The 14745-nt window shown below is 52.3% G+C and overlaps 1 protein-coding gene across 1 annotated transcript in view; it reads left to right on the top strand.

Annotated features, from left to right (window-relative positions):
- The window catches only part of LAMA5 (laminin subunit alpha 5), a 176169-nt gene extending 162717 nt beyond the window's left edge, over positions 1–13452 (top strand). Inside the window, exons 63-76 of the mRNA XM_030533556.1 lie at positions 726–877; positions 1467–1599; positions 2462–2602; positions 3413–3543; positions 3661–3828; positions 4080–4212; positions 5023–5180; positions 5652–5841; positions 6614–6766; positions 7715–7874; positions 8059–8189; positions 8778–8868; positions 10210–10329; positions 10960–13452. Coding sequence (XP_030389416.1) covers positions 726–877; positions 1467–1599; positions 2462–2602; positions 3413–3543; positions 3661–3828; positions 4080–4212; positions 5023–5180; positions 5652–5841; positions 6614–6766; positions 7715–7874; positions 8059–8189; positions 8778–8868; positions 10210–10329; positions 10960–11120 — 2022 coding nt within the window. The 3' untranslated portion in view covers positions 11121–13452. The remainder of the gene's footprint in view (positions 1–725; positions 878–1466; positions 1600–2461; positions 2603–3412; positions 3544–3660; positions 3829–4079; positions 4213–5022; positions 5181–5651; positions 5842–6613; positions 6767–7714; positions 7875–8058; positions 8190–8777; positions 8869–10209; positions 10330–10959) is intronic.
- The last annotated feature ends 1293 nt before the right edge of the window (positions 13453–14745 follow it).

A 14745-nucleotide genomic window follows, 5' to 3' on the forward strand; every position in this document is an offset into this window, starting at 1 on the left:
ATGCCTGGCCCAATCCAGCTGGTAACACACCTGGCCATTTGGAGGGGACCTGCTCAGATCCACAGTGTCCAATCACAGGAGAGCCTGTCACTTGCGTTTCTCCCAAGTCATTCGCTGATGGCGCAGTGCTGGCGAAAGGCTTGCGTGGGCTGCTCGTCCAGTGTCCTTGTGTGAGGACGAGGGATGTAATCACAGGCTCCAGAAGGGGTAAACACGGTGAAGCGATGGACACCATCCCAAGCTCGGGCTAGGGGAAGCCAAGGCACTATCTGTCTCGGTGCAGCCACCTGCCTGCATTTGCAGCCTTGTTGCAGGAAAGGTTGCAGCAGTGCAAAGGAGCTGAGTAATGCAGCACAGGCTGACTGTGATAATCCATCCCCTTAGCAGGCATCTGGGAGCTCTGCTTGCCGGAGACTCTCAGCACCCTCCTGGGGCTCGCTCTCTCTCAGGGACTCATTCTCGCCCCCCTTCCCCTTAGCTGGCCAGCACTTCGCTATGGAAACCCAAAACATAAGCGTGGCACTCATAGGCACTGGTTCTCCCATAGTGGGGACGGGGCTCCTGGTACATAGATGCTCAGAGCAGGACAGACCAAGTCCTGCAGGCTCTGGGACGCTGTCCTGGCGCTGTGGGGCTGACTCTCATTCTTATGTGCTGCTCCACTGGGGATAAACCCTCACCCCGAGGGTGCAGGAGTTTATTTATCATTTTCTCTTCGACTCCAGATCCAGATTTTCCTCCTCACCATGAGTTCCAAGCAGCGCATTTTAGTGCGGCTGGAGCGACAGACCATCTTCATGGTGGAGCATGAGAACTCCCTGGAGAATGCTGTTTCCTACTACCTGGGGGGCGTGCCCATGCCCCTGCTGCCCAAGAGGTGACAGTCCTAGCCTGCCGGGGGAGAGTCATTGAAGGGGGCAGGGTTACTCTCTGAAGGGAGGAAAAGGTCTTTCTCTGATTGCTTCAGCATCCTTCCGTGAAGGGGTCATGGGATGGGTACCGAAACCTCCCCCACCCCTTCTCCAGACACAGATCGCTGCTCAGCCCCACAGCCATCGGTGTGCTAGCCACTGCGCCTAGATGACTGGCCTCCCTGTCAAGCCGTGGAGCCAGCTCAGAGATTTGTATTCTCCTCCTGTAACTGAGGCAGAAGTCTCTGTCCTGGTAAGGGACAGGACCAGGGCTCCTTGCAGAGAGGAAGCAGGTTGCACTCTTAATTGCATCCTGTTTATTTCCAGTGACTTAACTTCGCTGTTGCCCTTTGCACGAGGTCATCCATGGACATCCGGTCACCCTATTTGGAGCTGACACGTACCCTGGGCACCATACATTTCCCCGGATCCAGAGTAAAACCTTTCCCCTTGGAGCCGGGTCTGTTTGGTCACAGTATCAGGGCCGGAAGGAGCTATTAGTCTGACCACCTGCGTGACACAGGCCTGTTAACACAGTCACTTTCCCCCTTTCAGCTTGAAGGCCATCTTCCCCAAGGGAGGTTCGATCCGGGGCTGCATGAAGGGCCTGAAGGCGCTTGGCAAATACGTTGACCTAAAGCGCATGAATACGGTCGGAGTGAGCTACGGGTGCACCTCGGACCTCCTGGTAAGTGGGGCGCTTCTGTCCTGGTACCATGCTGGGTAATTCTCTCCACTGCCTCAGGGGGTAGGCGCGAGGCAGTCTGCATCAAAGGGTGCTGCCTGACCCTCTGACCCATTATCTCCAGGAGGCAGTACAGTCTGTAGCTGTAGAAAGGAGCCAAAGGAAACACTGCGGAATCGGGCGCGTGATCTCAGTGCCGTCTGCCTCGCGGCATGAAAGGCCCGATTCTCCTCTCGCTTAAACTGCCGTAAAACAAGTATTCCAGCAGAGACCCAACCCAGAGGCGAGTCAGAGCGGCTCTTTGCAGCAAGTTCCGGTGCTGAGTAAACGGTTAGGAAATGCAGACCGCCATGTGTGATGTACACACATCCCTGTATCTGTGGTACTTACCTGCCCCCCACTACTACAGTGTCTGAGACGGTACCCATATAGCTACAGACACTTAGCTATGCCAGCACAGCCCTATAGTGTGGACGCAGCCTGTACCGACAGAAGGAATTTTTCCATCAGTGTAGAAACACCACCTCTAAGAGTGATGGTTGCTATGCAACGGAGGGTTCTGTTGTCGACAAAGCTGTCTGTGCTGAGGGGTAGGCCTGCATAGCTATGTCCGTGATAGTGAGGAGTTTCTTCGCAGCCCTTACTAGCGTAGCTAAGTCAAATTAATGTTTAAGTGTTGACCAGGCCTGAGCACTGCACAGCCTTTACTGTATTTATCCTCACAGCACCCTTGTGGGGTAGGGCAGTGCTATCCCCATTTTACTGATTGGGAAACCGAGGCATAGATCGACTTGCTGTGGCTGCCTTGCTCACTTGTACTGGAGAAACGCTCTGAGATTGTGTTTTCCTTCTCGGCCTGCTGCAGGTGGCCCGCTCAGTTAAATTCCATGGCCACGGCTACCTGACACTGCCTCTGAAGAACGTGCCCTCGTTGCAGGACTTCTACACAGGCTTCAGCTTCCGAACTAGCCAGAGCCACGGCCTGCTGTACTCCCACACTACAACGGTAGGACTGCAGGGCACTTCTGCTGTTCCCCAATCCCAGCGGGGCCCGCACTTCACCTCGAAGGGGGCCGCACGTTTCTGAGCCCCGAGCGGCTTCTGTTTGAGGCTGTGGTTTGGCTGGCTCTTGCAAGTAGGGTTCATTGAGCACGGGCTGAGGGGAGGGGGGACACTCTCATGACAACAAAGGCTTCTGCCTCCTGCTCACCCCAAAAGCCCAACCCTCATCCCCAATTGCTGCCTCACCAGAGAGGTGTGACTGTGACAGGAATCCCAGCAGGGAGCAGGTGAGCTCTTGCATCAGCTCAAGGCCTTTGTCTCGTCGTAACAGCTGAAGCAGGGAGTTCAGAATGAGCTGTATTGCCTGGTATACGGCAGGAGGTTTCTGTCCCTCTCTCAAAGAAAGGTAGGAGTTAGCTCTGGTGGTGAGTGAACAGTGAAAGGGCAGCAGGCGGGGAAGGGTCTCTGTTTAGAAAAGCAGTGTTGGTAAATCCTCTTTTGCCCCTTCCCCATGCCTCTTTGGGAGCCACGAAATCCTCTCCAACCCCTTAACACAGACAGCTGGAGTCTGCCACTTGTCCTGGAGATAGATTTTCCCCCCAGACACGAGGCGCCCTCACTTCCCATTCCACGTGGGGCCACGTCTTCCTGACTGGTTGGAGGATCCCCCTTGCTGTGACCTCACCCTGGTACCTCTGTGCCTGGCTGGGTGTCCTGGGAGGGAAGTCACGCCAAGAGGGCAAATGGCTGTTGATTCCTTGTAGTCATTCGGCCGTGTCCAGCTCTTGTGCGATGGGTTATTTTTCCTTTGTAGGAAGGGAATTGCCAGGTGTCTCTGAAGAATGGCCGAGTAGCCGTGACAGTGCTGAAAACCGAACTCACCACAAAACATGCCTATGCGGACGATGCCAGCCACTACGTGGCCATCTACAGCGACGCCACAGGGTACGTTCCAGTCATCCCTCGTAGCAACACTGTCGCCGCTGGCAGTAGGCACTGCCTCGTCGCTGCCTGCGGGGGGCGCCGGAACCAAGCGAATCACTAGCCGTGCTCTCATTGCAGGGTTCGGCTTTACATAGATGACCAGCTCCAAGGGCCCAAGCAAGGGGCCGATCGCTACAAACGGCACAGGCGCCAGGAGGAGCAGATGCTGTTTCGACTGGGTGGTTTGCCAGAGGCGGGCGCTCTTAGCAACCTGACGGGTTGCATCGGGAATGTCTTTGTGAAGCGGTGAGTGTGGTGTGCCCCTGCGGTGCTGCCTCCTTAAACTGCCCCTATTGTCCTTTCCCCTCCCAAATCAATCTGCTCATTTATCCCTTCCCCAAGTCCATCCGTAACCCTGATTCCCACCTCCCCCACACATACACCTTCCTGATGTGCTGAGGTGCCCGAGCCAGCTGGTGTTTGCTCACCTGCTCAGGGTGTGCCACCCCAGGCTCCCCCACAGTACCGGATGGAGACCTGTTTCCTTTGTGCAATAGGAAATTAGACCCGCAGATGGTTGTGGACCTGCAGCAGAACACAGAGAGCTTCAACGTGACCATGAGCTGCCCATGGGACCGGCAGCCACAGCAGATGAGAGCGTCTCTGAAGAAAGATAGGCGGAAACTAAAGGTGTTGGACTCTCTTCCCGCTCTTCAGCTCCTCTGCTCCCATCTCCGAGCCGAGCTGTGTACTGGCAGCTTAAGGGTGCAGTTGGAGTCGGGGGCTGGAAATGGGGCAGGGATAGGGAACCTCCCCACACCTGCCTGCTGTTGTAGTTGTGGTTGCTGTGGGTGAAACATGGGGCCGTACTCTGAGCTGACATTAACCGCCTGGGTGTGGACAAGAGAGGAACTGCCTGGCATTCCCTGACCCCACTGCGTCCATCTCAGCTCTTCCCTGCTTCTGGCTGTGTCCTCCAGCCCAGGGCACTGCACCCCCCGGCACTTGGGCTGCATGATGGTTGGTGGGGCTCCACATTCCAAGGAGCCTGCTCCGCCTTCCCAGGCCCCGCAGTGTCCCATGGCCACCCAACCAGGGACACTTCAACTGGCCTGGGACTGTGCCCAGCAGAGTCAGTGCCGCTCTGAGGCTGGGGATTCCATGTTCCCCAGGGGGACGCTACCCAGCTCTGAGTTGGGCGGCAGCAGTTTTAGGAAAGGTAGGGCGGGTAATTTGGGGTCTGTATGAAGAGGCAGTAGAGAGAGACTTAATACACCTTTGTGAAAAACAGAAAAAAGCAAACCAGCTCTTCCCATTGGGAGCCCAGATAATCCGGAGCAGGGGTGGCTCTGGCCTATATGGGCACCAGATACAAGGGTGACAGGCACATGGTAGATGCCTTGGTCTTGTGTGCAGGGGCAGACAGTACCCAAGTCCTCCACAATGGAGCCGTAGCTTTCCTAACCCAGACCCTTTCTTTTCCAAATTGTTCTCTTGTAGGTGCCAAGCCAGGCTGCTCTGAAAGACAGTAGGCATTACCAGGATAGGACCTGCCAGCTACCCAGGCACCCCAAAGCCACTAAAGGTGCCTTCCAGTTTGGGGGAGCCTCCACGAGCCATGTGGAATTTGATGACATCCCAGCGTCCTTCCGCGAAAGGTAAGTGCGCTGTGTCTGCCCTGTCTCCGACCCCCAAACCCTGCTCCACCACCTGTCGCAGAGGAGCACAGGCTGGTGATGAAGACCCCAGGCTATGAGCCAGGAGTTCTGGGGGCTGGCCTGGCTCTGCCCTAGACTCCCTGGAGGGAACTGGGGGCAAGTCACTTTGGCCCAGATTGTTAAAAGTATTTAGGCACCTAGGCACTTTTGAAAATGTCATCCAGCAGTGGCACCCACCTGCATCTTTAGGCACCTAAATCCCTTTAAAAATCTGGCCCTTAAACTCTCTGTGCCATAGTTCTCTGGATAACAGGGATAATTCTTAACCTGCTCCGTGGGGCGTGTGAGTGTCGGGACACTCCTGGCAATCTCAGTTGGAAGGTGCTAGAGCAGGGGGTGTGGTGATCTTACGCTCTACTAGTAGAGCTGGGGGGAGAACTGTGACACTGAACAGCCCCTTTTGTTCTGCAGGTCCCACTTCTCCCTGGACGTCAGGCTGAACTCACCCAGTGGGCTGCTGTTTTACGTGGCCAGCGAACTGCAGGGCTCCTTCATGGCCCTCTTCGTCTCCAGCGGCCGCTTCGTGTTCCTGGCCGATCTCAATGGGAAGAAACTGAGAGTGCGGAGCAAAGACAAGTACCATGACGGCAGGTGGCACACAGTAAGCAGAGGGACAGCTGGGCTGGTACTTGGGAGGGCGAAATGCAGGGCACGCAAAGCTCCCTCTTCTAGCCCCAAGCTTAACCCTTACTGCGCATTCTGCATCTCAGAGCAGTGCCACTGAGGGGCAGGAAATCCACCCACAGTGGGGTGGACACCAGGAAACGTTTTTGTAGCAGCTTCTTTTTCTTGCCTCCTTGAGGCGAAGGTTGTTTTTCAGGTGGCAGCTGTTGGACGCTGCCCCTGTGGTTGTCATCACCACCCGTCTGGCAGAGGCGTGAGGTGTCTGTAGGGAGCTAAGTGGGTGACAGGAAGGGTCATGTTTTTGGATAGCTCAGTGGTTTGCGCATTGGCCTGCTAAATCCAAGGTTGTGAGTTCAATCCTCAAGGGGGGTTGGACTAGATGACCTCCTGAAGTCCCTTCCAACCCTGATAGTCCATGTGACTTGCCCATGTGATTCCCAAATGGGCGGTCTCCCTTTCACCACTGCGATTGGTGGCTACGGTCTTGCATCTCTGACAACCTGAGGGAGGCGCTTATCAGAGCCCTTCTGAATCATGAACCACATCGATTCTGAGGCGAGAAGGGTTTAGTTGCCTGACCATTACATCCTCCAGCATGTCAGAGCCTTCTCTCCCTTCCCAAATTTAGCCTGATTCTTCTCCCTTGCCAGAGCTGGGCTTTCCAGCTGGACCATAGGCATGGGTCGAAACAAACGGCTATTGCTCTGAACCCTGCTTACCACATGGTGTGTAACGCTTGCTTGTTGCAGGTCTTCTTCGGCAGGGACGGGAGCAGGGCTCAGCTGGTCATCGATGGCCTGAAGGCTCAGAACGGCGTGGTGGCTGCTGCTGGAGACTTTCTGGCCCAAAGCCCATTTTATGTTGGGGGAGCGCCTGCTGCAAAAGCCAAGGCTCATGTTCCAGTAAGGACTCCTGTTGCCTGGTCACCCCATCCCGCCAAAGCAGGAAGAGCTTTTATACCGGGTGTTCACCCTCGTCCGGCAAGGGCAGGGGACCCCTGTTACACAACACTGCCTTCCCAGATGAGTCTGCCGAGGGCTGGCAGCCCTTGGAGTCTCTTGGCTAGTCCTGGCCTCTCCCACTGCGACCGCATTGTGCAAAGTGGTAAAAGTGGCCCGGCAAAATTTAAACGAATGCAGCTCTTGGGGGAGTCGCCCAGATTCTCATTTGCACCCAGACCCTGCCAGGGGCTGGACGGCAGGCAAAGCACTCACATGCCCTTAGCTTAAGGCCCCTCTTCCCTTCCAGGCCCCTGTAAAGGAGTATCAGCCCACATGATGCCCAGGCATCCATGCTGTGCTGTTAGGTTTGCCAGCTGTCTTCAGTGCCATGAATCACACGGTGCTGAGTTTCCTGGGGACGCACTCAGGCACTGATGGAGCTGTTCTCTGATGGCTTCGTTCCCTGCTCCAAGAGGTTGACGAGGACAGTCATAGGCTTTCTGTCCGCAGAGCTCAGTCTTACCACGCTCCCCTCCCCTCATTCCACGGGCATAAGGGGCTCTTGGGAGGGCTGGGGCCTGGCCAGACCTAGTGCACTCAATAGAAGGGCTTCCGTGAGCATCGCTGGGTGCTGGATCCAGTCCTTAGCCAGGAGACGTGGCTGTCTGCTGTGATATTGGGTGGGGGGGTTGTCCAACTGGGGGGTTGTTCCTTTGTGCTGTCAGGGAGCCTAGAGCTGCGGAAGAGGAGGCTGCACAAACTAATCCCAGGAGTGGCTGGTGCATTGGAGGAAGAGCCCTCCAGCCCATTTATTGGTCACATGCATTTCCCGCCCACGTCCTGTGCCAACAGGTAATGGACCAGGCCTGCGAATGCTTACCCACCCTGGCCCTCTCCCTCTCTCTCCAGGACACTTCTGTGCCCAGCTTTAGCGGCTGCCTGAAGAACTTGAAACTGGATGGGAAAGCCCTGGACTCCCCCTCTCGTGTCTTTGGAGTGACACCCTGCTACGAGGGGATGCTGGAGAGCGGCATCTTCTTCGCTGCAGAGGGTGGATACGTGACTTTAGGTATCAGACTACTGGCTTGGCCCTGGGCTCCCTAATCCCTTGAACCCTCCCTCCCCATGGTACGGCCTGGGTGGGTGCTTTCCTGAATAGCCTGGACCTTCACCTTGGGAGGTACCCATAGCCTCCTGTTCCAGCACAGCCCTGGGCACTCCCCCTTCCTCATGGCTCCCGTTTTTCCTTCCAGCCAACTCTGTGGCGATGGGGCGGGACCTGGAGCTGAGGTTGGATGTTCGGCCCCGGAGCGCCTCTGGCCTGATTTTCCACATGGGCACGCAGAGAAAGCACTACCTCACTCTGTATGCAGACGACACACAGGTACCTCTGCAGGGCATGGCTGGCCGCTGGTGAGTGCTGGGGGCTGGTGGTGGCGGTGTCCTGTGGGGTACAGATGTTCACAGAGTGGCCCTTTGGTGCAGGGGGCAAGCCTAGGTGCAGTTGATGGAAATCCTGCCTGACCGGCCGGTCTGTCCTGCCCGTTTCTAGCTCAGATCTGCTGGCGCTGCCTGGAGGAGGCAGCCCCTGCTTAGTGCTGTCAATGCACACGCTGGCTGATGAACTGAGCAGATGGTGCGCTCCTCCCTTTGCCTGCCCCCCTGCCAGCCCTCATGAATGGGAAGCTTCTTGAGCAGATCTCTTGTTGCTCTCACGTCTCGGGAGGGCCATTCTGGGGCTCGTCTTTGGAAAAGCTTGTCCCCGGGAGGGCTCCTTAGCTAAGGTAAGGAATAAAATCGGCACTGGGCCTTCACCCCAGGGAGAGGGAGCCAGAGGGGAGATGTTCTAGTCACATTACTTAATGCCTTTCTGGATGGTGCTCAGATACCATGGGGATGGGCTCTTCCCCCACCCCTCACATTCCGGTGTTAAGCCCAAAAGAGTCTAAACTCAGCTCTGTTGTTTCTTTAGGTCACAGTGAAAGCAAACGCCGGGGCTGGGGAGTTCTCCACTTCGGTGGCCCGCCCGTCGCTCTGTGATGGCCAGTGGCACAGCATAGCAGGTGAGATGTAACCAGCCGCTAACACTTGTTGGGCGGGATCTTCCATCATGCCATGGGGCCCTGGGAATCTCGGCTTTCCCTCTGCTGCACTCCTGCAGGATGGACTGCGGTCAAGGCCGCAGGCACAGCTGGAAAGAGTGCAGTGTTCAAAAGACATGACTGCTCCCTGTATTAGGAAATGGGTGGCTTTTTTAAGGCCTCTGACAACCGTTTCCGCTTCACTAGTGCCCTTTGTCTGAGGATCTCCAAGTCCTGTACAAACAGTAATTAAGTCTGTCACTGGGAGGGAGGGATTAATTATTTGATATTATTAACTCGGTTTAACAGATGAGGAAATGAGTCACAGCCAGTTCAGTGCTTTGCACTGTCACAGAACACTTTAATCACAGACTTGAAGAGAACAGAAGCAGGTGTCCAGAGTCCCAGCTCCCTGCTCTAACCACTAGCTACACTGCCTGCCCTAGCAGTTAGCTCTTACAAACCCTCTTCTGTTATGGGCAGTCTCTGAATGCTGCAGTGAGGCTCTATGGCTGTGGTTTTCAGAGGGGCTCAGAACAGGGACCAGATGTCCAGGGAGCTCTGCCCCCTTTAGCACTGTACTGAGTGGTCAGAAGAGTTCAGCATGCCGAGTGGATATGAGGAGCTGAAAATCTGGCCCCGCGTCTGTGTCTCGGTAGCCGTCCAGAGCCCAGTTCCCTCTCCCATAGCCGTATTGGTTCTCAGCTGATGGCACCACGTACAGAGTCCTGGAGCATCTCTGTTCGGTGCCACACCTCTGCCCGTCAGTGCACCAAAGCAGGAGATGAATGCTGCACATCTCACGAGTTCTGTTGCATTTTGAGCCAAGAACTGCTCTCTGGAGCCTCTGCTGTCTCCTGTAGATAGACTCACTCTGAACTAGCCCCACTTCCAGCAGGAGGGATGCATGCTGGCCAGGGGCAGCATTGTTCTCTGAGGTGTTCTTGGTCCAGTCTCCCCACCTCTCCTGGCTGGCTCGAGTTGCAAGTAGAGCCAGTTGGAGCATTTTTGTGGTGGAAATATGCTGCTTGGCTGGAGCCGGTGTGTTTGCAGCCATGTATCAATTTCAATGATATTTTCAATGGGAAGGTTCCGGGGGAAGGGGCTCTCCAGTCACTTCCACGGGGGCCCTGAATTGAGAACCTGACCCATGTGAGCTGAAAACAGACCTTTCGACACAATTCTGTGTTGGAAAATCATTTGAAAGGTTTTGGTTTCATTTGGAACAAAAGCACATTTTTAAAGGTGCCGCGAAGCAGCAGTGCCATCCTCTGGCCAGCTGTAATGGGGAGATAGCCGCGCTGACTTTGGTTTCTTTCTAAGTCATCCAAGGCAAAAACATGATCCGGTTGGACGTGGACACAGATGGAAACTACACGGTGGGACCGAGCCAGACTCACTCAGCGGATACCAAAGAGACGCTCTATCTGGGGACCGTGCCAGGTGAGTCGGAGGAGCAGTGACTCACTGTAGCCAGAGAACTTCTGCTGTCAGATCTTGGTCCCAAAAGGTCTGAATGTCTCAACACCCAGTGGCACGTACTGTGTTCCTGCCATCGCCAATGGGGCTCAAACGATCTCCCAAAGAAGTGGCTGGTCCTCAAGCACTTGGCATGGAGCTAATAACCCCTCAAGAGCTCAGTTTGAGAAGAGGTAGCTGAGCCTCCCTGTGTGTCAGGCTGCTGGGGTGTATTTGGCGCCCTCACTCTTGGTATTTAGTGGGATTGACGATGTGGGAACAGGCCATAGATTGTGAGGCTGTTGGGAGCTCTATGGGAAACAATGAGAGCATGGGGCTTGCATGGCCCCCAGCTGCTTTGGTTTACTCTGGAGGGAATTCTGCGCCAAAAACTAAAAATTCTGTGCACAATATTTTAAAATTCCGCAAATTGTATTTGTCAGTAAGTAACCGTGGCTCCAGCATGGCAGTGAGGAGCACAGGCCACTGGCTACACTGAGGTGGGAGATGGCCCTGAAGTCTCCACCTTCCCCGGTACAGAGCCTCGGCAGTGGGGCTGCACCGGACCCTAACAGTGTTTCCCATGCTAACCAGCCCCTTTGTGCCTCTCTGCAGGAACTGCCACACTGGAGGCTGCTTCACCATCCCTGCTCACTCCTCTTCCCCATTACGTCGGCTGCATAAGGAATCTGGTGATAAACCAGAACCCGGTTGACCTGCTACAAGCTGGGACCATCAGGGGCTCGGTTGGTCTTACGGGCTGCCCAGTGATTTAAATAGTGTAAAGCCTGAACTATGAAAAGCTGCACTACCCGCCAGGTGCCTTGCTTGGACTGGACACTCAGCCTGCGATCTCTTGTAGCCTTGACTAACAGCTGCCAGAGACACGTGAGCTCCAGCAACTACGGTGAAGCCATGGAGGTCCACACCGAGAGAGAGGCTGAGCCTGCAGCTCTGCCCTCTCTCATCTTCAATTGGTTTTGATTATTGGTGCCCCCCAAGGACATAGCCCTCCCTAAACCCCCATCTCCAGTATGTGAGTGTTAGAGACAAGCCCCTATAACCCGTGAGCCATGGCAGCGTATAAGGAGAGTGGGTAGAGTGCACAGCAGCAGTACATCACTCCCAGCCCCCCCTCTGTTCACTTCACCTGCTGTGGGTGTGGGCTGGAGCCTTTGTTACAAACTATTGTCAGAGGAGTAATAACAGCCTTCGCTAAACCTGTCTCAGCGTGGTACTTGGGCCTGCTGTTGCTACTGCTGTCTCCTCACTGTAGTAAGGCCATTGGGATATGCTTCAAGAAAACACCCACTGAAAACTGGAAGTACCTCCGTGTGTGTTGCCAACTTCAGATAGTGAACAATACAGACATTTCTTTAGAGATAAGTATGAAAAAGCTAAAGCTGATCTGTGTGACTGTGTGTTTAACACCTCGCATTATAAAACTCATCTTCTCAGTGGAGGAAGAGAATCTTACGCTGTCCCAAAGTTTGAGAATCAAGATTTGTACGCACAGAGGTGAAGCAGTGAGCTACTTCGACCCTCTCTGGCTCTGGACTTGATCCTGCAAAGTATTGAGCAATGGCTGGAAGTGCTGATCACTCTCCAATCCCTTTGCCTTCAATAGGCATGGAGGGGTCACAGCACCTTGCAGGCTCAAGTCTTCTCTGCAACTCTGAGAGCGCCTCACTCACCCTGAACCAAGACATAGTGCCCCACACCTGCTCCCTGGTGGGGGTCAGCAGCTGTACAGCCCATGGTCTTCGCAGGACTCGGAGCGTAAGCCTAACATGAACACGTAGGTATCGAAGGGGGTTTAAGGCCACTTTATGGCCAGGCACCATCTTAGCAGTACATGAGAAGAGACCAAAATAAATGCATGTTCAGTACTCCCCGTCTGTCTGCACGTTTTCCTACGGATTTCTACACTTCCTGGGTTTGCTTAAGATTGACTTGTTTGAATCTAAGTGCTTGACATTCTACAACTAAGTTAGGAATTCTGCTTGGTGGTTGGTTCATCTTTGCAAATGCAAGCTGAACAAGGTGTATCTCCACATGCGTGCGCAACATTGCCAAAATACCCAAATGTTGATACAGCAATTGTCCTTTACTGGGGGCGCCATATGTGAGTGCCATAAAGACCTGTTGTATGAAGACACTGCGTTTATCTTAGAAAAGATTTGTCATAAACCTGCCAAGCTTTGCTGTATTTGTCACTTTGCCCTCTCCGACATGTCTCACGTGTGGCATCCTTATCTCTAACGTCCAGTGTAGTGCAGCTTTCATTTAAAAACAAAACCATTTTTCCCCAAGCCACCTATAGTTCACTTACATATGTCATATATATATTTGTGTGTATATATCTAGTCACATGGGGACAAAATCTTGCTTCTGAAATGGATTTATAACTTATATCAATATGATTTTTTTTATGATGGGGTAAATATTGTAAAATGGGCTTTTAACATGTCTTTTTATTATCTTTAAACAAATATAATTGACCCATTTTTAAATTGTAGTATTAAAGATGGTCTTTGTAAATCACTGGTACATATTTTTGAGTCAAATAAAATTTTATGTTATCTACTCTTTGGTTGAAGAGCAAGGATGAGATTTAAGCAGCAGCTGGTCTTTTCTTTTGAAGGGAAGGAGCAGGGATTGTTCAGCAGGAGAAACAATCCTGTTTGTCTCACTAACATAAAAGTCGGTGATTGCTGCAGCCTGTGTGTGACACTTGTGCTAGCAGTCCCCAATATGGACCCTGAATAAAGTTAGCTCCTAGGAGGACCTACCAGTATGTGCTAAAGCAAGTTGCATTGGAAGTTGTCATAATTTTAAACCTCCAGTCTTGGAAACAGCCATCTAATAACTAATAGTGAAGTAAAAATAAGACCACATGTGCTTTTAGACTTCATGGCCAGGTCACCATTTGAATGTGGCTCTCTGGAAGCAATTATCTGTTTTCTCATGAGGCCTGGGTAGGATTTATAACTTATATATACATTTGAGGTTCTAGCTATTTGAGACTCATTCCATAGTTTAGTGTGAGGCAGTTAGGACTCTAGTCCTTACACTGGAGACTCTAATCCATGCTTGTTAATGTGCCTTAGATTATATACTGCAGAGTTCTGCAGGTAGTGAAGGAGTTGTACCAACACAGGTGCTACCTCATGCAGAGTTAGAGCATTTTCCCCTACCTAATTTTGAAAGGCTATCAAAATTAAGAACTCAATAATAGTGGGGGATTTCAATTATCCCCCTATTCACTGGGAACATTTCACTGCAGGATGAAATGCAGAGATGAAATTTCTCGATACTTTAAATGACCCACAAGGGGAGAGACAACTCTAGATTTAATCCTGAGTGGAGCGCAGGAGCTGGTCCAAGAGGTAACTATAACAGGACCACTTGGAAATAGTGACCATAATACAATAGCATTCAACATTGCTGTGGGGGGAAGAACACCTCAACAGCCCAACACTGTGGCATTTAATTTCAAAAGGGGGAACTATGTGAAAATGAGGGGGTTGGTTAAACAGAAGTTAAAAGGTACAGTGACTAAAGTGAAATCCCTGCAAGCTGCATGGGCACTTTTTAAAGACACCATAATAAAGGCTCAACTTCAATGTATACCCCAAATTAAGAAACACAGTAAAAGAACTAAAAAAGAGCCACCGTGGCTTAACCACCATGTAAAAGAAGCAGTGAGAGATAAGACTTCCTTTAAAAAGTGGAAGTCAGATCCTAGTGAGGCAAATAGGAGCATAAACACTGCCAAATTAAGTGCAAGAGTGTAATAAGAAAAACCAAAGAGGAGTTTGAAGAACAGCTAGCCAAAAACTCCAAAGGTAATAAAATGTTTTTTAAGTACATCAGACGCAGAAAGCCTGCTAAACAACCAGTGGGGCCTATTTATGATCGAGATACAAAAGGAGCACTTAAAATACGATAAAGTAATTGTGGAGAAACTAAATGGATTCTTTGCTTCAGTCTTCACAGCTGAGGATGTTAGGGAGATTCCCAAACCTGAGCCGGCTTTTGTAGGTGACAGATCTGAGGAACTGTCACAGATTGACATGTCACTAGAGGAGGTTTTGGAATTAATTGATAAACTCAACATTAACAAGTCACCAGGACCAGATGGCATTCATCCAAGAGCTCTGAAAGAACGCAAATGTGAAGTTGAAGAACTATTAACTAAGATTTGTAACCTGTCCTTTAAATCGGCTTCGGTACCCAATGACTGGAAGTTAGCTAATATAACACCAGTATTTGAAAAGGGCTCTAGAGGTGATCCTGGCAATTACAGACTGGTAAGTAAGTCTAACGTCAGTACCAGGCAAATTAGTCAAAACAATAGTTAAGAATAAAATTGTCAGACACATAGAAGAACATAAATTG

This window comes from Gopherus evgoodei, chromosome 14 (assembly GCF_007399415.2).
Source record: "Gopherus evgoodei ecotype Sinaloan lineage chromosome 14, rGopEvg1_v1.p, whole genome shotgun sequence".
Taxonomy (NCBI): domain Eukaryota; kingdom Metazoa; phylum Chordata; order Testudines; family Testudinidae; genus Gopherus; species Gopherus evgoodei.